This window comes from Gadus chalcogrammus, chromosome 14 (genome assembly GCF_026213295.1).
Source record: "Gadus chalcogrammus isolate NIFS_2021 chromosome 14, NIFS_Gcha_1.0, whole genome shotgun sequence".
Classification (NCBI taxonomy): domain Eukaryota; kingdom Metazoa; phylum Chordata; class Actinopteri; order Gadiformes; family Gadidae; genus Gadus; species Gadus chalcogrammus.
Genome location: NC_079425.1, coordinates 7151931 through 7175539, shown reverse-complemented (window position 1 = coordinate 7175539; position 23609 = coordinate 7151931). Strand labels below are relative to the sequence as shown.

At 43.4% G+C, this 23609-nt stretch overlaps 3 protein-coding genes across 4 annotated transcripts; 2 read left to right on the top strand and 1 right to left on the bottom strand.

The window, feature by feature from the left end:
• On the top strand, positions 1 to 13286 carry cnsta (consortin, connexin sorting protein a). The gene is given in 14 exon segments (XM_056608153.1): positions 1 to 208; positions 1944 to 2068; positions 2348 to 2716; positions 3059 to 3495; positions 3498 to 3812; positions 5468 to 5498; positions 6530 to 6616; positions 6790 to 6871; positions 7343 to 7364; positions 7872 to 7950; positions 9189 to 9706; positions 9963 to 10076; positions 12743 to 12883; positions 13039 to 13286. Coding segments are annotated over 13 exon segments (2415 nt in total). The 5' UTR covers positions 1 to 208; positions 1944 to 2055; the 3' UTR covers positions 13246 to 13286.
• Positions 13287 to 15466: 2180 nt separating this feature from the next.
• Positions 15467 to 18190, top strand: LOC130403365 (E3 ubiquitin-protein ligase TRIM39-like). 2 transcript variants are annotated; one of them, XM_056607679.1, is made up of 2 exons: positions 15467 to 15578; positions 15685 to 18190. In XM_056607679.1, exon 2 carries the CDS (start codon positions 15687 to 15689, stop codon positions 17295 to 17297), a length of 1611 nt encoding a protein of 536 aa, XP_056463654.1. In that variant the 5' UTR covers positions 15467 to 15578; positions 15685 to 15686; the 3' UTR covers positions 17298 to 18190. The 2 variants fall into 2 exon arrangements, with proteins under 2 accessions (XP_056463654.1, XP_056463655.1); XM_056607680.1 differs by having other exon boundaries at positions 15471 to 15568.
• Positions 18191 to 20058: 1868 nt separating this feature from the next.
• On the bottom strand, positions 20059 to 21547 carry LOC130403450 (small EDRK-rich factor 2-like). Its single transcript, XM_056607812.1, has 3 exons — positions 21419 to 21547; positions 20306 to 20408; positions 20059 to 20192 (listed from the first exon to the last, which is right to left on the bottom strand). The coding sequence occupies exons 1-3, from the start codon at positions 21423 to 21425 to the stop codon at positions 20114 to 20116; spliced, it is 189 nt and encodes a 62-aa protein (XP_056463787.1). The 5' UTR covers positions 21426 to 21547; the 3' UTR covers positions 20059 to 20113.
• Between the last annotated feature and the right edge of the window lie 2062 nt (positions 21548 to 23609).

The following is a 23609-nucleotide window of genomic DNA, read 5'->3' as shown; positions in this document are numbered from 1 at the left end:
GTCAAGCAAGGTAACGTTGTACCGTAGATACACAACCGGCTGGTTGACTGTACGTGCCAACCTAAACCGTAGCTTTCACATTTAACCTGTCAACCGAGCGAGGCGTCAGGTGTACAAAGGAATAACAGCCCTCAAACGTAAATCACCGTCGTTTTATTTAGTCCGGCGAAAGAACAAGAGCTTCGCATGACTTCGGGCTGCTCGTAAGGTAATGTCAGTTGTGTTGTCCAGATGTGAGCGTGTGTGATTATCCTAGGCTAGCATTAGCTAACGCTAAGTGTTCACCTTCCCATTGCGCCCATTTAGCTCGTACGTTTCCCAGAAGCCGACTTATTTAAAGGTACACACAATGAACTGTAAACGAAAACAAATCTGTCAGTGTGGTTTAGCGACCAACCCAATGTGACTTCTAATAACTCACCTTACTAGCTAGTAAGATATCCACTAATAGATAGCTGCTAAACTATATTATAGAAATAGTAGCGATGTAGACCAAATGGGGTGGAGGTTAATCGATTACAGGCTGTTGTCTCGTTTCCTCTGCCTCTCCATCGTTTGACGCATGCTCCATTAACGTTATGCAGTATTGATTTAATACACATATTAATCTTAACACGTCCTGTCATTGAATGCAGTTTAAATATTAAGGCGAATGTGTCAGTCCTAGTACAGAATGATGCATAATAGCACTGCCATGTATATCATAGCCTACAAGCATTCAAGCTAGCTATGTTATAATATCCCAGCAAAGGATTATCTATCTATCCTGCATATTTTACCTGTGTTCAATGAAAACACTTCAATTCTTTCGTGCCTTGTTGGGTACTTTAGGCTCTCAATGTCTAATCTAATGTCTTTACTGAAGTTCATCAGAACATCATATTCCAATCTGCAGTTGCTTGTCTTTCTTTCACGTTAAGTCATGCCCCCATTTGCAGGATCCAACTAGGATAGAGACTGGAAGGAACGCCAGTACATCACTGACATCTATTGCATATGTAGGAAGGTGATATGTGGTTTCAACGAACTGATGATGTGGTTGTATGTTTTTATATCTTTCACAGTCGTATTCCCATTGAGAATTATTTGAAAGTAGTTATAGTAGTTGTATCATTGCATAAAGGACGCCTACGCAATGCAATTGAGACAGGTTTAAGTGCTTTAGGGCTTAGGTTATGTGCTTGTTCCCCAGTGTGCTTTTGCCTGTTGGGACCACCAGGTGACTAAAATAATACCAGTTCCCCAAAGAGGCAGCTGTTCCCTGGATGTATAGTTAAAGGTGTTTGTGCTTGCAGAAAACCACACACTGCTGCACATGTTACATAAGAACAACTGGAAAACAGAGCCGTCTATCTTTGAGATCCTTCGTCAGTAGTGTTGTGTGGTGTGGTGTGTGTGTGTGACATATACTATATGCCCTCTTGTTGCGAATGTCGTCGAGTAGAGCAGCAATTTAACATATCAAGGGGGCCGCCTTCAGGTAAGTCCCTTAACCGGAATGGTGCGCGGGGGTCTATCTTTAGCAAAAGTTAAAATCTTTAATTATTTGGAGACTTTATAACAGTTATTTGTAATGTTATCAAAATGTATGAAGCGTTTCACATAACGAAACTTAATGAACACGCATAATAATGATAAACCTGACAGTGCTTTTCTGTCGATGCTGTTTCCTCTATTTCTCTCCATTGACATGCATTCCGTTTTGTCAGCAGAATCAAGGAAGCTCGTTCCAGCTTGACAGTTCAGTTACACAGACTGATCTGTGATGAAGGGTGTAGCAGCGTTGTGCTGCAGGCTGTTGGCAGGGCTTGTTTACCATTGGAATGACGCTTAACTTGTTCACCCCCTTCTCCCCCCACGTTCTCTTTCACTCCGTTTTCTCTTTCTCCCAGTGCTCTCTCTGTTTTTTCATTTCCTCTATTATTTCTTCTTTTCCCTCCTAGGCTGTATCGTCCTTTGGTTGCCCTCGACCACACTCTGCAGACCGCGACAAGCGTGGGTCTACCAGCACCGGCCTTGATGAGCAGAGATCTCAGTCACTGAGGGCGGAGCCTAATGGATCATGGTGGTGAGTGTACACACACACACACACACACACACACACACACACACACACACACACACACACACACACACCACACACACACACACACACACACACACACACACACACACACACCACACACACACACACACACACACACACACACACACACACACACGCCCCGCCCCTCGCTGAAATCATAACTTAACACACCACTTCAATTCAATTGTTCTATTCTACAGTCTAGAACTACTCATCATGACACATCCACCATCCCGTTCGTGCTTTTCCCCCAACCGCCAGGTCAGTGTGAGTGGGAGGCTCCGGTCATGTCCCAGTGTGAGGGGGATCGAATTTGTGACAACCCGCCATGCCCCAAGCCCCTTGGCAGCCAGAACCTTAACCTGACAGAGACGCGTGCACCCTGTCGGACAAACACACTCCCACGAGAGCACTCCCCAGTGGAGGACATCGGGGTTTGCAAACCCGGGCAGAGTCCCTCTAACAACAACGGTGTGGTCCCGGACACCTTCCCATTAGGGAGCAGAGGCGACGAGGACGAAGGAGAAGATGAGCTGATGAAGGAGGTGGATGAATCAGAGGAATCCTCCGGTTTTATTGACTCCCGGTCGCCAAGCACCCCCATGACCGACTCCTCCTTCTCCGAAACCGGTAGGATGCTTTGACTTTAGACGGTATACCCCTGCATTCTTACTGCCTGGCCTCAACGCACTTACTCAAAAGAGTGTCTCTGTTATCGCAAGGTTTCTTGGCAAATAAGCACCAACAATCTCACACACACACACACACACACACACACACCCACATGCACATTATGTTTTGGGATTTCATTTCAAGATGCTAGTGCTCTGTCGATTTGCAGAATATCCAGTTTCAAACTGTTGTCCGAAGCAATAGGATTGACACTGTGCGGAAGACACTACATAATTGATGGTCTGACTTTCCAGCCGCTCTCACTGTTTCTCACTCAGCCTGGTTCTTTGTTTTCTGCAGGCAGTCTGCTAGAGACCCCCTTCAGCCCAGGCACCAGCCCAGTGCCCCCCTCTCCTCTGAATATTGGGGCTGCTCCCGGAGCCTCGTACCCTCTATATGGCCCAGTGCAACCCGGTCAGCAGGATCCAGACGTGGACTCCCGTTTCCCAAACACTGTGTCTGGAGATGCAGGTGGAGGATTTGTTTCCTGCACCGCTGGGCTCACCTTCACGACTGGACCTGTTGGTTCTCCTCGATTAACATGCACATCAACCTCGGGGCCCGCCGGCCCTTCCACGCCCCTGTGCATCGATGGAGCCATAACAACCGCCGGGATAGAGGCTTTGAACTCATCGAGTTGGTCCACTACCTCGGAGACGGTGCATTCCACCGGGCCTACCTGTAGCAACGCATCCGTCCTTGGTTCGGACGGGGAACCTATGCCTCCCACAACAGAAGGCAGCACGTCAACAGAAGCTTGCCATGTAGATCTCTCCACTTCTGTTGCAGGACAATAGGCGCCACGACCGAAACCCCTGGTACTCAACCCACCCCCTGCAGCACAGAACCCTTCTACTCTCAAACAGCACCCAAAGGATCTGTCTCCCTTGTCACCTGCGCCAAGGGGCCCTCCACCTCCTCCACACCCGGGCACACCTCCATGTCTGCTCCCACCTCGGCTACAGGACCCACTCCCCGCCCTGCTTTGCTGGCCTGTCTGGAGCAGTTGGAGCACAGGGCAGATGATAACCACCTGCCGCAGTACCTCCACCAGGTAGTCTGTCTGTCGGTCGGTTGTTTGTCGGTCGCTCTGTTTGTCCACCAGTCTGCATGTCTCTCTGTCTGCTTTTCTATGTCTTTTGTTTCTACCATACACAAGCCTACCAGGTCATTGCTGTGGAGCTGTATGCATGCTCTGATTTGCTCTCTGTATGTTTTGACCTTTTAACTGGTTTCAGAGGAGCCTGCTGTACTCTATTGTCGTTTCCTTTTATGGCAAAGCCTTTCAAATCTTTTTGCTCAAGCTCAGAAATCATAATTACAATTGGCTTCCTGAGGCATGGGTGTTCTGTTTACTTGCACACACACACACACGGTCACAAATCTGTCCTCTCGCTCATACTTAAGACTACAAGCCTGGGCAGGTATAAGAGGGATGTGGGAATGCCTGTCAGGTAGATTTGTTAATGCTTTGTTAAATCGGTTTCAGTAAATTCAAGTGTGCAATCATTCACTCTGCTCCATACAGTTTTGGTTCTTCGATTGAAGTTTACAAGACATAACCTAGACGTCAGAAAGGCCTCCGCAGCAAGTTTCCCAATCCTAAGTTTATCACTCCATGGTGAATTTTTTGTAATCACATAACTAACTCGATTTTCATAGTGCCGATATGCACTAATGAGTGCCGATATGCACTAATGAGTGCCGATATGCAATAATGAGTGCAGATCTGCACTCATTAGTGCATATCTGCACTCGGGCAATCACTTCCCTGATTTCTTTAACCAGACAATATTTCATATAAATCGCCTATTTTGAATCTTGCACATTTTATCGCATTTCCATTGATCAATGTTCACGTTCCACGTCACTACTGGCACACATACGATTTGTGTCTCACGCCAAAAACGAAGAAAAAATTATATTAACTAAGAGAGAGAGACTTAGAGATAGCGGGAGAGACTAAGATTGTGTGTGAGAGAGAGAGCGAGATAGAGGGGGGTCATTCAGTTGTCACCGCCTCTCACCTCATTAGAAATGCGAGCACCTCTGTGCTCTGCTCCTTCTCTCTCTGGGTCTCTCGCTCTCTCTTCCTCTGGATCTCTCTGTTCGCGCCACGCTCTGCCGCCTCTGTTGCTCTGTGAATTGTTGTGGGGCCTCGGTCAGCCGGCCGGCCGTGCGCCGAGAGAGCAACGCTCTCACCAGAAAGGTAGTGTCACACTGACTTCTTTTCTGTCTCAATGGTTCTTTTTAATATTTGTCTTCCCTTTTCCACTGTTGTGTAGTTCTTTCCTTTCTGCTTGTCTGCATGCTATGTGACAAGTGACACAACCCTGGGATTGAGCATCAGGTGAATGAATAGTCAATCTGAATGGCCTTTTAGCTTGGTTGTGGTGTGTTTGTGTGATTGTATGCTTCTCTCTTGAGTCTTCAACTCAACTCGGTATTGTGTGGTGAACCGTGGTCTGGTTCCACGTAACCAGGCTCAATAAGCGACTGGTATTTATTGAGCTGCAGTGACATGTTTTGATATGCGATGTTACGTGTACACTCATTTCGTAACACACTGTCAATCATACTCTCAGTCTTGGCTAGTGCCTACATCAACAAAGATAATGCAAATCTAAGTGCTTCAGAAGATAAACACAGTAGTAGATACACGATGGGATGTTTTATCAAATGTTGATCATTCTCTATTTCTATCTGCAGATTGCTGAGGCCTTTGTGAACCAGGAAGACTGTATCCTAGACGTTTATGCATGTGACTGAATGATGGATGGCATTGAACTTCACACACCTCCAGGCTGCTTGTGCTTACTACATGTTTGTCCGGTCCGATAACGTTCTTGCCTTCAGGCTCAATGAAAATCAAAGGTTCACACGCTTATTATCATATTATTATTACTTTTCAAACTGATTTCTGTCCATGTATTTGTCAGATATTTCCACGGCCAGTCAATGCAGCCTATGGATATAGATTGAACATTCACAGATTTGAACTTAAAATGCACTGCATTTAGATGAGGCGGATTAAAAGACAAAACAGAAAAATAGGGAGATTGAGTGTGAAAGCTTATTTTGATAGGGAAATATGTGCTTACTGTTCAAAGAAAAAATTAGAAGATAAAACGGCAAGCTTAGGCCAAAAGCTTTGGGGATAACAGGTGAAGGAGAATGGCTACGATGGACCAAGAAGGTATAGCTAGCAACAAGAGAATTTAATACTTGTCAAGAGAATAACAATGGGAAGTTAAAGAAAGGGTATAGCTGACACTGTGAAAAGCACAGAATTGTAGCGAGCGGGTTAATCAGAAGGCTTGTGGAGGTAAAGAGTGACAGTGGAAAATGCAAGCTTAGCTATGTGACATCACACGTCGTAGGCTAGAGATTGTGTGAGGGGAGAGGAAGCATTGAGCTGTAGCAAAGAGGAACTCCAAATCCATAAACATGAGCCCTAGCTGCTGTACTTTGATCTGTTTTCCCTCTCATTTAGTGTTTTTTTTTTAACGCCCACCTATTCCACCCATCACTCATTCATTCTCCCGTATGGCTCAGCCAAAGTAAAGTGTGATAATGAAGAAGGCTTTGAAGGCTAGGGGGACTGGAGCTTTGATGTCACAACATGCGAATCAGTCCCTTAATTAAATTAGTTATTTTCTCCACTGGGTTGAATGGGTGTATTGTTGTTTACAAGGCTTGGTAGAGTAAGTGCGTCTGTACCAGTCGTTGTGTCGTTGGTTCGTTGGTTCGAACCTTAACGCAGCTACACAGACCGGAGAGCTATTTGGTGCATACAGTTGGAGAGGCTCTATCACCAGAGACTACTGGAAAACCTCAGTTCTCTACAGAAGCAGTGGGGTAAGAGACCGCTGAAGCATGCGTGCATGTGCATATGTATGAGCTCACGTGACTCGTAAACGCACGGGTTCATGAATACACGTCGTCTTTGCTGGTCGGGTCCTGTGCAGAATGGTTCTTTTTCTTGATGAGGTTGTTGTGGTCCTCCTGTGTTTCGTGTTTCGTGCTCTCAGAACGCAGCTGTAGAAGCACCTCGACCTCTGATCTGGAAACCCAGCTCGACACCCTCGCACACGTCTGTCAGACACACAACAGGTGAGGCTGCTCCGCAGGTCTCGTCTGATCCTGATGTTAAGGAACCAGGGAGATAATTATGGTTTTGTGTGTGTGTGTGTGTGTGTGTGTGTGTGTGTGTGTGTGTGTGTGTGTGTGTGTGTGTGTGTGTGTGTGTGGGGTGTGTTGTGTGTTTGTGTGTGTGTGTTTGGGTTGGGGGGTGTGTGTGTGTGGCACGTGTTTAGAGAAGTGATCTGTGAACGTATGTCCATGTGCTGCTTTGGCACTCTTGGTCATATGAGCTGTCTCACTGGTAGGGTTTCAATTTGTTGAAAAGTGTGTGCGCACACAGACACACGTTGTGTAATGGCGAGGGAAATGTGCCCTGTCTAATATTAGATGAGAGAGTTGTGCAGGGTCCCTAATCTTACTGGGCTTTTTAAGACCAGAGCAGATTTTTCTACCCGAAGTTTGATTTGCTTTGCTTTATCTTCTTGTGTCTCTCCTTCTCAGACCGGCTGCTAGCAATGCTCTGGTAAGACTTTTATTCCTGTTTGTCCTTGGGTGCACTTTGGGGTTGTACGAGTGTTGGTATCGGGCGCACCTTTGCATGCATGTCTATTCGAATGACGTTCTGTAAATGCGTTTCTTAACCCACACGTGTTAGTAGTCAACCTCTCAGGACATATTGCACTGATCAGTACAGGAAGCCATATTACTTTAGCAAACATGGTCGGATCGAAGGTGCAACCTCCTAGAAGTAAATGGAGAGCCAGTATGAACCAGGGATGAACCAGTACAAGCCTTTGCCCGTGCACCTGGTTGTTTCAGTACCTGTATAGCACACAGCTCTTGCGCTCTATGGTAGATCTACTGACCTCACGTTCCGATCCCTGCAGAGACTCTGAACTCCCTCCGGTTTTTGTTGCACAAACTTGATCGTGTGGCACTTTCGAGTTTTTGTAGTGACTCCAACGTTGATGGTAAAGTGAGGTCCCGTTGGATACATACCTGTGCTAAATGGCTCATTGTGTGTCTGTAGTGTGCGTCTTTAGAGCTTCTGAAGGCTTCTATGACTCACGACGAAAAGCCTCCGGGTGAGCTGACCTCATGCACCTCAGGTAAGTGATTGTGTGTGTGTGTGTGTTAGAGCCCGACCGATATATCGGCGGGCCGATATTAGGCATTTTCAAACTTTTCTGTTGTGACAATAAAACAATAAAATAAAGTTTATTTTTAAACTGCATTACCTTATTATTTTAGTGAGGACTCATTAATAACTACAAATAACCATTGTTAGGGATATCGGCCGATATATCGGATTATCTTATTTTTAAATCCCCAATTATTTCTATCGGCCTTAAAGATCCTTTATCGTCGGGCTCGTGTGTGTGTGTGTGTGTGTGTGTGTGTGTGTGTGTGTGTGTGTGTGTGTGTGTGTGTGTGTGTGTGTGTGTGGTGTTGTGTGTGGTGTGTGTGTGTGTGTGTGTGTGTGTGTGTGTGTGTGTGTGTGTGTGTGTGTCTAGAGGTGTTTATTTGCAGGGAACACCTTAATCTTAAACAGACACCTCCCTTCTCCAGTGATTCCTGCCACCCATGTAGAAGGGTCCATCGTTTCATGTTGCTGACTATCAAGATGTCTTCATTTCCATTGAATCTCTGGCTAAAGTTGGGGGCTTAAATGTGGTGTAGTTTATGAACCACAAATTATATACTTCAGTTTAAGAAGATGCAATAAGATAATACAATATTGATCCCTGACAGGAAATATGGGGTGATTGAAGCTTAGTAAAAACAATAACCGCAGGTGAGCTTCCTCCTTTGCCGTCTCTTTATGACTTCATTGAGACATGAGGATAATTGAGGAACAGCAGGGGGGCACTTCAATGCCTTGTTTAATAGAATCAAGGACTAGACGGTTGTCTTTACAGCAGGGCTGTTAAGATAATGAGTGATTAGAGGTTTTACTTAGCTCTGGATGCTATTTACATCTCTAATAAGAAAACATGATTAAAGTGGCATGTACATGCACTAGCAAGCACACTCACAGATGTAGCTTACTTGTGAGGAGGGATTGGGTTGTAGGTTATTATTTTCCCTGTTGAATTAACCAGATTGAGAGCATCTTGGTTTATATATGTTAATCATTTTCTTGTATCTTGGGGATACAGGCATTCCCCCGCCTCGAGTCGTTCACTCTTATTGAATCCCCATTGATGCATTTATCCATTATTTCCAATGTTGCGTGACCCTTCCCCCTCTTTCTCTCCTTTTCGAATGCCCTCTCTTCTTCTCCACCGGTATCTACGCCATTCCTGTGTTGCATTTGAACTGTTTTGTTGTTGTTTATTTTGTCCAGGCCATTTGACTGAAGGAGAGTTGGAGGTGGGGCAGATCGACACCGAAACCCGCCTCTCGGGGAAGATGCAACCAATCAAATCCTCTACAGGCATGGATCATTTTAATGGTGTGCGGCCGACAGCTGGAGAGGAGAGCGCTGGAACAAGCAACGGACTGGGAGGGAGAGCGGTTCACACAGCTCCACCTATCACAGCAGGAAGTGAGATCCCCCCCGCCACCGGGGCAGAAATGGACCGGTCCAAACCTGCTGGGAGCCAGGGTTTGGAGGGAGAGGCAACACAGGAGAAGTACAGAGAGGAAGAGGAGGAGAGGGGATCATGGGAGTCTCAAGAGGATGCACATGCTCTGGAGATGGAGGATAAGGGGGGAGGAGGAGAGGTGGAGGAGGAGGGGGGAGAAGCTGTCCCCGAGGATACAGAGTTGAGGGGGATAGAGGAGGTAGTGCCACTGCTGCAGCAAGAAGCCGTTGCTGAGGAGAACCCGTGGGAGGTGACCCAGCTGGGCCTTCACTCCCAGGTTAGTCCCTGATTAAACTAACACCCTGCTTGCTGGCTACATTGGTTTGGCCCGAACCTGGCTGAAAATGAGTTCATAGTATATGGAATTTGTAAATATGCAGGCATGCTTGCTTGACGAGTGAATCTGCTGAATAACTGTTTATTTATTATTGTTACATTGTAACGCAGTGGTGCTTTGTTTAGCCATGATAAATGTGTAATCCTGTTGCGAGGGGATTCTGGTGTGTGTAGATAATACTGGTCTGCTCCCATAGCCGTGGGAGGAGGAAGGAGCCCAGCTAGATCAGGAGGAGCAGGATTATGGACCAGGCATCATCAAAGAATCCTACCATCTAGACGCCCAGGCCAAACTCATCACTGTAGAGGAGGTGTGTGTTTTTCAATTAATTGTAACCTATGTCAATGTTTGAGTTTCAATGTATTGATAAATGACTAACTTCAATACCACTTAGACCAACTACTACTGCGGATGCTGTTAATAATTAATATAGATTTATTTAAATATTACCTTTCCAATAACTAGCAATGAATGAAATGCAGCTTCAATTGTTATTGTTTTTATACTTCAACGACCGACGGTTTGACCTGTTGGTTAGTTGGAGGGTCGCCACAGAGATAGTGAAAGCCTCGGGCCAAGCTAATGTAAAGTCAATGATCTTCTGCTGCTGAGGCAGTTTAATGCCATGATTCCCTGACCATTATCTTGGCCATTAGCCATGGATTGTTTTCCATCCCCGGATATGAAAGCCTGTTGGCCGTATTGGATTGACATTAATCCAGAGGATGGAGCCGAACAGTTTGTATCGTCATGCTAGTGGTTTAGCATGCAGCTTCGTTGCTTTATCATCTGGTCTTTGTGATGTCATCAGCTTGGCTTGTTCACACTACCTCCGTCCGTCGACGGATCTCGTTGACTTTGCATTGGGCGCTCGCAAAATGGATTGTGGGTCCGCCCTTCTGTCGGCTCCGTGGCCCGAGTCAAAAAGTTGAGAAATGTTCAACTATTCAGGCAGCGACGGATCCGTCGGCCAGTCAGACTGCGTTATGCAAATATACGCAAGGACACTGTCCAATGAAATCGCCTTTGTAATACAACCCGGAAAAATACATAGATACGTCAAAAAGCCACCATTTGTAGACGCATGTAGTGTGAACAAGGCGTAAGTGTTCCTGTTTCGATTATCAGGGGGTTTTCAGGCCTCTCACTCTCCTTTTAGCGACTGCCAACACCTGGTTGCACCAGTTGTCACCTCGAGTGAACGGGGACAACCAATATCATCACTGACTTATTGATAACTCAAATAGGATGGCCACCTGGAACTTTGTTTGGATTTGAGAGCATAAAAGGGTGTGTTGGAGAGAGAGGGAGAGGGCTTGCGAGGCAGGGAGAGAATGTTTGAGGAGTAGAAGGTGCCACTTCGCCGTTCTGAAATTCCTTTTGGCATGGTGGTTGTGGTGGTCGGACATGATGACCCTGGCGGTCCTGTTGGTATATCAGCCCATGGTTTGAATGGCAGTTTAAAATATTGTGTTGCTATCTCTCTTCTGTCTCCACTCTTCATCCATTGTCTTACTTTTTCTCTGGGGCCCGTTTTTATATTGGGGGACGGCACTTAAGCGTGGAACACAATGGCCCAACCGTTGGCCATCTGAAACGTTTGGGGAGACTTGGACTAGTTCGGGAACAAATCTGTTTGGTGTGTACAGCTGTGTTGGAAGCTTTTGGAACCGCGCGGACGGTGTCTGGTCCAATTCAACTTGCAAAGTCTGAGAGCATTGGCAGTCTGAGGATTGGAGCAATTGGATACTCTGATTGGTTGTGTGCAGCGAATCAGCGCGTGTGTGGGAAGGGCGGACTAGCGCCACCCGATGTTAAGGAGGCTTATTGCATTGCGTGCAAGCGCAATGCAATAAGTTGCCAGTAGTCTTCTCAGTTGCCGGTAGTCTTCGCAGTGTGTTTCAATGCAACTTTTCTGCCAAACAGGTCAGACGAAAGGCAACGGAGAGGTTGGATAAGGCATTAGGCTGTTGGTTTAAGCCTGGGCTGTGTGTGGGCCCCTTTTTTCCACTCAGCCTTTCCTCTTTGCACCATCTTAATGGTTTCCGTTTTCCACCATTATTATTTCATTTCCATACTTTTTTTCATGTTGTCAGGATTGGGGACTATATCATTACTGAAAACATTGCTGACATTCAACTATGAAGCGAAACACTGAAACTCTGTCTGTCTATGTATTCATCTGAGGAATTCAATTTGAATAGCGTATAGACAACTAATCCTCACCGATCACACATCACCCGCTGACGGTTAGCTTGCCCTTTAGTACTAACTCCCCTGAAAATCAGAGACTTTTATCAATCTTTCCGCATCCGTACATTTGTAGCTGTTTATAGTTGTTTCAGAGCATTTTGATATGTCTTTATGTTTGTCTTTTTTCATACATGTCTTAGTCTTGCATTAATATGACAATTTGTTGAAGGTAAACTAGTTATGCCATCTAAAAGGGTACATCAATTGGCAACAAATACATTTTTAAAACCCATCTTGGCTTGGTTATGGTAATGGTATGGTCTATTTCTGTCATTATGGAAACAACATTTATCTATGCAAACATGAGAACAAAAACAGACCTACGTCATTGGGCCAGATTGACCAGGACAGATTAGAGGGTGTCCTTGAATAACAATAAGGATTGTAAATGAGATAGAGAGTTCACCTCTTTAGCGACATCTGGTGGACATTTTATGTCCATTATCTATTTACGTTTTATGTAACGTTAATCGTTTAACCTACAAATAACTTAGAATTGGTTAACTTTTTTTTTCCTTTCCTCCAGGGCATTTTTAAGATGGTTATAGATATTGGATATCACATTTACTGGGCTGAAATAGTGTTACCCCAAAATATTCATGACACATGACACAACCCATTGCACGGTCAATTCCCAGTTTTCTTAATCGCTTATTTCTGACAGAAATGACCGTCCGAATGACAAGAGAATGTTTTCCCTCTTCTTCTTCTTCTTCCCCTCAGGTGATGCCTGCCTGTGGCCTGATCTCCATACTGAAGAAGCGCAGTGTGTGTGTGTCTGAGTGCCCTGAACCCGTCAAAGCTGCCGCTAAGAGACGGGTGCGTTTCAAAGTCGCTGACGACGGATACGATCAAGGTAAAGCCGTCTCAGATAAAAAAAACACGCAATGTTTTTTTCTTTGCAATGTTTCAAATAAATCGGTAAGAGGACTTTATTATTTCTGTTATAATTTGTTCCTTCGGTTCCCCCTCCTTCCTCTCCCTTTTTAATTTTCTTTCACCTGCTCGTTCTCCAGAAGGTCGGAGGAGGGGACTCGTGCCTGCTCCTCTTCCTGCTTTGCCTCGTCACCGTGGTGATCAGTGTCGGAGGGACGGCTCTCTACTGCGCCCTGGGCGACGCCCACTCCAGCGTCTGCCAGGACTTCTCCCGCAACGCAGACTTCTACGTGGGCCAGATGCAGCGCGGCATCTCCCACCTGCAGCACTGGCTGGCGCCCGGGTCGTAGCGGGGGGGCCGCCGCAGAGCAGGAGTGGAGCGCCTGGCACCTCGGCCCCTCTTTAACCAGGGGGGGGGGGGGGGGGGGGGGGGGGGGCAGGCAAACAACACGATTCGATGCGTCTTTTGAGATCCATTTTTTTTTATCAAAGTACATTTTGCAAGGCGGAAGAAATATTATTCCTCAATAGCCTGGGAGCCCCAGGAAAGCACACACGGCAACACACACACACGCATAAATATGAAAACGAACAATTATGTACGCTCACTTGAAGGGGAAATAAACCTGTACAACACTGAATCGCAGATTATGAGATTCGACCCCCGTCGTTCAAGATGTCATCAAGCTGCCTTGTCGATGTGTTTAGCAAAACGGCACCCACTCTACAGACCTCCGACGCTGTACAGATTGTGTGTCTGAAGCCAACAGAACTCCACAGATGGAAGAAAATGGTGGCCCTCTTGCCTGTGGTGTGTTTCTATCTTTTTAAGTCTTATCTGAAATTTAACTTCTGAAAGAAAGTCTTATAACGTTATTATTGCTCGAATGGTACGACTTGTAATCTTTTACCTTTGCATCAGGTCAGTTGTTGACGCGCCATGGGGTGACCTAAACAGGGAGTGGGTGTTTCTCTTTTTCTGATCAGTTTTCACTGAAAAGGCCTGGATCAAGATGCCTCGTTAGATTTGTACCTTGGGGGGGGGGGGGGGGGGGTGGGGGGGATATGTGACCATCTGTCACTCTGCTATCGCAACATTTATGACAACTTATTTAACGACTCCATGAATCCACTGATTTTGTTGTCAACTCCTTTCTTCAAAAACTATATTCAGTTAGCCTATATGCAGCAAAACCTACCAAAAACTGGTCATTACAGCATTATATCACTTTTCCATAGCAATTATTTGAGCACAGATTGTAGAGTAAACGTGTGTGGTGTTAACCAAGCCTGGTTGGAATGCCGAATGCATGAGAAGATGAAATGATCAGGTTAAGTTAATATTTTTGGCAGTTCATTGCTAACGTGTTTACTATTTACTATGCTAACTTTAGGGCACATCTAGCTGGAAGATCTTTTTGATAAATGTTGTTTATTGTTTGATAAATGTAAACAGTTCACATTGTATCATATAATATTTAATATAATAATTTTCATTACATTTTAATGCTAAATTATCTGATTTTCCAAGTTCATCCCTCCTGACATAATGGCCATACATGAATGCAGTAGCCAATGCCATATTAGTAACACAGGAAATACCACCTGTGCATTTTTTAAATCTTAACGACCAAATATTTGTTTGAGGTACATGTTTCTTCTTTTATCTTTTTTGTGTTTCGTATGCACGTCTTCTGGCTGGTTCAGATGACCGTCGCTTAAAAAACATACCTCTTAGGATTTCTGCTACTATTTATGTTGCTAGGCCAGATGTAATATTAAATATCAATGGTTTAAAAAGGGGGAAAATGCCTTTACATGTGTTGCTGTTTAATACTTTAAATGAGTTTGATATTTTAATTTGTTCTGTCATCCTTGTGGTTAAGGAGACATTAGAAAAGCAATATTTCTGTTGAGTTCATTCTTAAAACTCACTTCCTTCATCTTAAGTGATTTGTCTTTAAAAATCTATATTTCTGTGTCTTTGTTCATTTGTGTCTTTGAAAATTTCTTATGATGTTGTGGTTGTCGTTACTTTGCACTCTTACCATTGCATCATTTTGGACACTCTTAAATTAGAATTTCAACATGTCTCCGATGATTTAACAGAGGAATAAACTTGATATTCGGTCAATTAACAACCTTTAGTATTCACTTCATTGTTTTTTGTATGGTCTCTTAAAATGTGTGATTTATATTCCAATAACTTTTTAGTCTGGGAGAGAAGCCTTATATCACTACAAGTGTTAACTTAATAGACTGTGGAGAAAATACCAGGCACAGTCAAAAAATCAAAAATCTAATCAAAGTCAAATGTGTTTGTACAGCTCTTACAGTTACAAAGTCACAAATCACCACTGAATCACAAACTTTATTTTTTATCCAGAGTCACTGTGTTGGGTCTTTTTAAGGTTGAACATATTTGAATGCCGCAAAGAAGAGAGAACATATCAACGCATTTTAAGCAGCCTTTACTGAATGCGCCCACATTCGAGTATTCAGGGTGTGAACGTTTGAAACGTCTGTAAACCGTGGGGGCGGAGCCAGGTGTTAGGGGAGGAGAGGAGAGGAGAGGACGTCATATTGTGGAAACGAAACCAAAGCAATCCACGTCGAAGCTGTTCTCCCGTACAGGAGAAAAATAAAACGCATTTTGGAACAAAAAGTCTGACAGTAAGAACAAGTAAGTAAAACAGCACAACTTTGAGGAGCAGTTAAAACCTCTCTTCCTGTTATTGAATAAGAAATCTATAATTGCTCAATACATAAACCTTGTCGTCTGTGTCTAGGAATGGCCTGTGCTAACACTTCCTGGTCCGAAGAGAACTTTTCATGTTCCATCTGTCTGGATGTGTTCAACAATCCAGTTACCACCGCATGTGGACACAACTTCTGCAGAAACTGTATTACAAAGTTCTGGGATGAACAAGTCCAGTACAAATGTCCTGTTTGCAACAAGCTTTTCAACACAAGACCTGATCTACAGGTCAATACCTTCTTATCAGAGCTGGCTGCTCAGATTAGAACAACCGTACCAGTAAAAGAGCAGCCTTGTGTTGTACCAGCAGAAGTTCCCTGTGACGTCTGTACTGGGACCCAGCAGAAGGCTGTGAAGTCCTGTCTAATGTGTTTTACCTCTTACTGCCTAACCCACCTGGAGCCACACCAGAGAGTCGCTGGCCTGAAGAAACATCGGCTGGTCGAGCCAATGGACCGTCTGGAAGACAGGATGTGTAAGAAACACGACCGACTTCTGGAGCTCTTCTGCCAGACTGAACAGGTGTGTGTGTGTCAGTTCTGCACAGAGACAGACCACAAGTCCCATCCTGTTGTACCTCTAAAGGAGGAATATGAAGTTAAGACGGCCCAGCTGCGGAAGACGGAGACTGATGTTCAGCAAATGATCCAGGAGAGAAAACAAAAGATTAAGGAGATCAAAGACACAGTGGAACTGAGCAACAAAGAAGCAGACAGAGAGATAGCCCATGGTGGGCAGGTCTTCACTGCTCTGATAGGCTGTGTTGAAAAGGGCCGGGATGATTTCAACCAAACGGTTCAAGAGAAACTGAAATCCACAGTGAAACGAGCTAAAGACCTCATCAAAGTGCTGGAGCAGGAAATAGAAGATCTGACCGATAGAAGTTCAGAGGTGAAGCGGCTCTCACACACTGAAGACCACCTCCACTTCCTCCAGACCTTCAGATCCCTGAAGGATCCTCCACCCACCAGGGACTGGACCACGGTGGAGGTCCGTCCTCCGTCATACGTAGGGACCTTGTGGAGATCCCTGGATCAGCTGGAGGAGACACTGAACATGGAGATAAAGAAGCTGCGTGATCCTGAACTGAAGAGGGTCCAGAAGTATGAAGTAGATGTGACTCTGGATCCTGATACAGCTCATCCCACGCTCATCCTGTCTGAGGATGGGAAACAAGTACATTATGGAGGTGTAGTTAAGAAACTCCCAGACAACACTAAGAGATTTACAAAGTATGCATTTGTTCTCACGAGGCAGAGCTTCTCCTCTGGGAGATTTTACTTTGAGGTCCAGGTTAAAGACAACACTACATGGTGGTTAGGAGTGGCCAGAGAGTCCATAGAGAGAAAAGGTGAGACAGTGTGGACCCCTGAGACGGGTTACTGGACTCTTTCCTACGACAATGAGGGGTTGGTATTTAATGATGACCCTGATGTTGATCTCCCTCTGAGAGCTGAGCTCCAGAAGGTGGGGGTGTTTGTTGATTATGATGAGGGTCTGGTCTCCTTCTATGATGTGGAAGCCAGGGTTTGTATCTACTCTGCTACTGGCTGCACCTTCACTGAGCCTCTCTATCCATTCCTCTATGATAGGGATATAAACTCTGCCCCCCTGATCATCTCACCTGTCAATCAAACAGACTAGGACCTTTGTTTGATAATAAAATAATCAAACGACAACAACTAATGTTGTTTCCTGGATTAGAATATAATGTAATCTCTACTTTGTGAGATCTGAGAGATCTGCGTTAATGTCATATTGCTGTCATTTAACGAGGAGAATATATTTAAGAATTAACCCTGTTGTGTAATAAAACCCTTTATAAAGGGTAATATTACACTCCATTTTTGTGTTTGTTTTTCCCTTTTTTTCTTTTATACGTTTAAAGATACACAATTTGTTGCAGTAATGTAGAACATGTTAACAGGATTAACATGTACAAATAATAATTAAAAAAAACAAAAAACATTTCTATTGGTTTTAACTTCTGAATATTGAATGACCAAACAATTCAATGTTCTTACACTTGTGATTTTAATAAAAAGAAAAGGCAAATATTGTAATATAAAGGCCTACATTATCATCCTAATGGATCATTTCAGGGGAATAATTCCAGTCCAATTGTGTTCAGTATAAATACTGTTTCTGTAAGATAAAAAAGTGTAATACAAAAAAAATTGTTTATTTCTAAAACCCTTATTTTAAAGGTTTCGAGTAGATGGGAGGTTTTAAATCATTGAAGAAAAGTTTGTAGTTGATGAACCGATAAATTAATCTCATTCACATTTCAAAAGTCACCCCATTTAGATTGTCGAATCTAAAATAGATGTTGTAGGCCTACAAGTTAAATTGTATTCATATTCCTATGTAGTGCACCCAAAGCTTAATTCTGGAAGAGATCTCGGGTCAGGTTGGCGCGAATCACACAGCTAACGTTCATGTGATCAGCAGTTTAAAATTTGGCAAAAACGTATAATTAGGCTACAAGGATTTAATGTATTGTTGAAAGAAAGATGCAAACCCTTTGGGACAAAACGTTGAGGATAATGTAATTATATGTTATGTTATATATCATTTACAGGTTCTGAACAAGGTACTCAAACAAACAAATACGTTGACTCCTCCTAGTGGTCAAACTAGAGCAGTTGTCGGTGCTTTCAGTCAGTCTCGGCGGACCACCAAGGGACACCCATTTGCTCCTGACTGCTTGCTTTTAACATAAATTACTCAATTAATTTCCCATGGAAAAACTGCTTTTTGCTCAATAGCTTCCATGGTATGGGACCCGAACACCTCAAACCAATGCAGAACTTTTCTACTAGTTAGACACAAAATTGTATGTGGTTTTGTAAAGAATCCCATCCCATGGGATTCTTTAAAAAGTCAAATATAATTGTAGGTGCAATTTTCTTTTAAACATTGGGTGTGTCTAATAAGGAACACCTACTAGTTCTGCATTGGTTTGGTGTGTTTTTGTGCCATATCATGGAAGCTATTGAGCAAAAAGTAGCTTTCAATATCAAAAATCCATTTTCCATAGGAAATGAATGGTTGTTTAAAAAAATCAAATCAAATAGTAGGTGCTACAAATTATATTATTCTTTGGTGTGTCATTACCACCTAGTAGAATGCAGTATTCTGACTTAATACTCAGAAAAGAAAATCCTATGTGGCCCTAATCGTCCTCTGTAGCAACAAGCAAACACATTGCTATAAAATAAATTGGAAAGCTACACTACATTTCCCTCTTATCGGCAAATACCATCACTGCAACTGGGCTAGTAAACTGGGCTTACTATATATATATAGATATATAGATATAGATATATAGATATAGGGCTACATCAGTATATTACAGTACTGAACAATGCATCATTCCCACTTGCCTATTTAACAAATATTCTGGCCTTAAGTTATTGAAAATCAATAAATATGAACATGAGACACCCCTACGCTAAATATACATTTATTTATTTTGAAACGGTATGTTCAATTTGGCAGAAAACGTTTAATTTAAATGTACACGCACTTCTTCCCACACAGCTACGTTTTTAAATAGACCAATCAGATCTTCCCCAATCTGACACACACACCTGTTAAGTAAGATTTTAAGTTGCTGCATATTTTGTTCATGAATCATGTACTGTAACATACTCACTAGACCCTTATTAACTGATATCCTATAATAGAAAGCCAAGACAAGCGGTGTCAGATCTTACGGCTGTACTTGGCCGGCTGCTATACTTGATGTGAAGTTGAAGAGACTGAACAAATATAGGCCCAATCCCATTTCTACCCCTTACCACTCCTTCTTTTGAAGGGGTAAGGGGAAGGGGGTAAGGGGTAGGGGGAAGGGGCAGAAATGGGATTGGGCCATAGAACTATTGAAACTTCAATAATTATCTATTTGATAATAAAAATATATATCTTTATGCAACACCATAAATGCCATTATGGAAAAAAACGATGTAAATAAAGCCATGTGTTGAGAACCGACATCGATGACAGGACCAGTTTTGCTATTAAACTGGAACACCACAAAATCTGCTACCGTAATAAAACAAACATTTGGCCTCTGCACCGGTAACGCAGAAAAACTCAAGCAAGCATGAACTAAAAAGTTTTTTTTATTTGGATCCTTATAAGGAGACATTTTGATATAAAAATACACAATCAACATGTAAATGTTAACAATTGTTCTATTGCAGCATGGATCATCCCTGAACGAGACATGCGATATCAGGGTGGGGTGATGGTCTGCTTGCTCAGACTTTTATTTCACCAGAACAAAAATTACACTTCCAATAAGCAACAAGCAATGTCAACTGCCACGGGGAGGGGGACGATGTTAGGATCGTTGATTTTTGATTCTAGACCAATATTCTCATACACATCAGGAAGAAAGTTGAACATGGGCTGTTCATGGGGGCTGGGGGCGGGTCGCCTCAGACTTATTGGCATTATTTAGCCGGTTCAGGGGCCTTTGCACCTGGGGGATCGTTTGCTTTCTTCTGCTTTTGCTGCATTATCTCAGCATCCCTGCAAAACAGGAGTGGTGTGGAAACACATTAGACTCTTTGTAACAATGAGCCTCGTCGGACTCCGTATTGATATATACATGCCGTTAAACAGCGGACAGGGAGCCTGTTTACCTCTGCTTACGGGCCGCGGCAGACAACCCGTCTTCAGCCTTCTTGCCCTTGTCGCCACCCTTTTTGGCATTCTTCGCTCGTGCAAGCTCACGCTGGTTTCCTCCTACAATGATAACAGCACCGGTCATTAGCCTATAAATATCCCGAATTAAAATTCTTAAGTACATATAAAACAATAAAAAAAAGGAGGCCCAATTAGAATGAAGATTATAAAGACAAGTCACAAAACCGTTCAAATAAGGGTATCTTAAGGATCAAACAATAACATTATAAATATTTTACTATGTAATCAAAATCAAAAACATGCTTTTACATGCACAATGAAAAACAACTAAGGGGCAAAAAGTGTAGACTGCAACACATCTGATTGAATGCCATGGAGATCGTTCAGCAATGGCTGCAATAGTTGGGTCCAGTGACCCATTTGACCCATTTGTCACAGACCGGGATCTTGCCTCCTTCCACATGGTCAAGAGAGTGGACCCTACTCAAAGGATAAATTAACCCAGCGGTCAAATGAAATAATAATACGATTATAGCCTAGGTCATGAAAACAGTCCAGCTTTGTGGACGTGGCAGCGGCTCTGTTGGAAACCCACATGCCCAGGGGGTACCGAACATACACCTTATGTTGTATAATCTCATCTCATAGTATATGCTGGGCGCACTGGTGGGAGGGCAACAGTGTCACACCCAATAACGCCTCGCAAATGTTGGTAGATGTAAACAATCAGTGATTGTATTGTCTCTGGAAGTCTAGAAGGCCGATCGGAGCTAGCTACATATAGTGTTTACACACGGCTCACCATAACCCATAGCACGGAATACGATAAAACATCGTGGCATAAACACATGGCATTCGAAAGAGACCAATTAACCAATATTTAACATCACGAGAGCCTCTGATTATACACAAAGTGACTGATCGTCTGTATTGCGTTGTGGTTTTTGGCGAAAAGCCGACGACAAGTCCAGCACATAGACGGAGCCCGTTTCCGCAGACAACAAATATACGAAAACAAAAACCACGATGGATGGATCATATAGACCCTTGTTGTGAGACAGCTCCTGTAAAACAGAGGGTACAGGATGAAGCGATGTATAAATACCCACTGGTCATTTTCGTAGACGATGTCTTTCTCTCGAATTGCAGATACTCTCACCCAAAGGGCCGATTGCTCCCTCATAGACGCACCAATATTCGACTCCGTAGTGGGATCACGCAATTAACGCGAGAACTAGCTACGAGAACAATCTGCTGCTCTGATGCTGCATGCGGTGTATTGTATTATGGGCATGCGCAATGGATTTTTTTTCAGTTTGTTAGGTGCTTCAGTCTGATCGTTTTCATTTTAATGAATTGACATATAGGTCGATATTAAAAGTTGTTTCATCCGACGATACAATTAAGCTTCTTTCAAAATTGACCAATCGCCTATTTATTTTGGAACAAAGGAAGAGACTTTGAGGCCTACCAACAGAGGGCGGTATCTACTAAATTTCGAATGATAGATTGATGGACGGATTGATTGATGGAGAGACGGATAGACGAAGGGACGAATGGAGGGAGGATGGCTAGACTTTGAACGTAACTTTTCTTCTGTAAACCGCAAGAGATTGCCAATGGAAAAACTGAACATTTGTATTTGAATCATGTATGCATATGTGTTATTGAATTTTACAAGTAATTTTTAGTAAGCCTAATTAATTCTATAAATAAAATGCACAAGGACACAGAGAACTACGTCAAGCCTACTCTTTGTATTTTAAGGACATAATTACTGTTTGAATACAATGAACCATAAAATTACTGCTGTTATTGTCTTACCAAAGGGCTTTTTGGGCTGAAATACTGAGGTCATCTTTGGATTTAATTACATAGTGGAGCTGACTTGCTTACAGGCCATCCACAGGCCAGTTTACATTATTTGTACAAAACCCTCCTCATGACTAACACATGACCTCTAGATGGACTGGGATGTTATGCATTCTGTTTTAGTTTAGTTCAACAAAGAAATACGGTTCCCCATGCACGTTGATTTGATCTGTTGGATACGGGCCTTACTTCATCGTTGTTATATTTGGACAGTTTACCCCTATCCATGTGAAGCATATTAAATACTCAATCTGTTTTGGTGACAAAGTTCATTTCTAGCGAGTGGTGGAAGTACTTTTGACTTTTATTTAACAAGAAACACAAGCATTATGTTCTTGCAATATTACATTGCCATCAAGATTGGTTATTCACATAGGGGCAATATTGCTTCTATAGAGTAGCTAGTTGGGAGAGTAGACGGGAAGTGGATTGGCTAGCTGAATAAGGTCTTTATGGAGAACTGAATCAGGACTCCATTAACCTTAAAGTCGATCTTATCATGTTTTCTTACAACAGGTTCCAACCCTGTATCTCTTAATAAATGAAGCAAGGACCACTTCACACTTCAGGAGGGCCACTGTAAAAACTATAAATATACAAAAGTACAGGCTCCAGTCGATGGAATGTCCAAAATAAACATAACCCACAATGGCCTTTCCCTGACACAAGGACAGTTGAGTGGGAAGGCTTTTTGAAAGCTGCCACCAGGGTGTAGAGTGCTGCGGTCACTTTGTAGGGATGGTGTGGTGGCGACACTGTAAAAAAGCACAGTAAAATGCTAGGATGCCTGCTATAAAAAACAGCAGCGTTCAATAGCCCTGCTCTGCTTAAACTGCGGAAATGTCGTCTGTTTCAAGGGTTTGAGGAACCATGTGGGATCATGTCTGTCTTCTTGGCTCCATACTGTGTCTAATTGGCTAATTGGTGAGGTGGCTCCACCCTTGTTTTGTAATACACTGTTCAATAGGGTGGTGCTTTGTTTGTGGGGAATACAATAGACAACATGGTTTATTAAATGTTGGCAAAATTCACGCAGGATGTACATATAAAAATATATATAATTATGACATTTGTTTTCTTCCCATGAAAACACAATTTTTATTAAGATGTGATCAGAAGGGTCTCTTGCTCCTTTTCCTTTTTTCGTGTTACTTTCATCACTAAATTAAGTGATGTAAATAATTAGTTGTAGTCATTTAGGTAAATTACATTCCATGTAGGCTATGCTGTCTAGGCTCTGCGTTCTGAGCTTGTCCCATAATGCACTCTAGGCTAGTCGCGTGCACTAAAGATTTCAACGCTGTACCAATCAACTTGGGCCCGCCCACATTTCCCATGGTGGGTTTAGTGCGGCCCCGGGTTTCATCCAACTCCATGCGGCGTTCCAGTTTTACCCCTCTTCCTCCTCCCTAAAGCCAGTAGGCTGTA

Coding starts and splice junctions, on each gene's coding strand:
- LOC130403450 (XM_056607812.1), bottom strand. Junction 20,193..20,305: donor GCCGCGGCCCGTAAGCAGAG/GTAAACAGGCTC, acceptor CCTGTTTTGCAG/GGATGCTGAGATAATGCAGC.
- LOC130403365 (XM_056607679.1), top strand. CDS start 15,687: ATGGCCTGTGCTAACACTTCCTGGTCCGAAGAGAACTTTTCATGTTCC.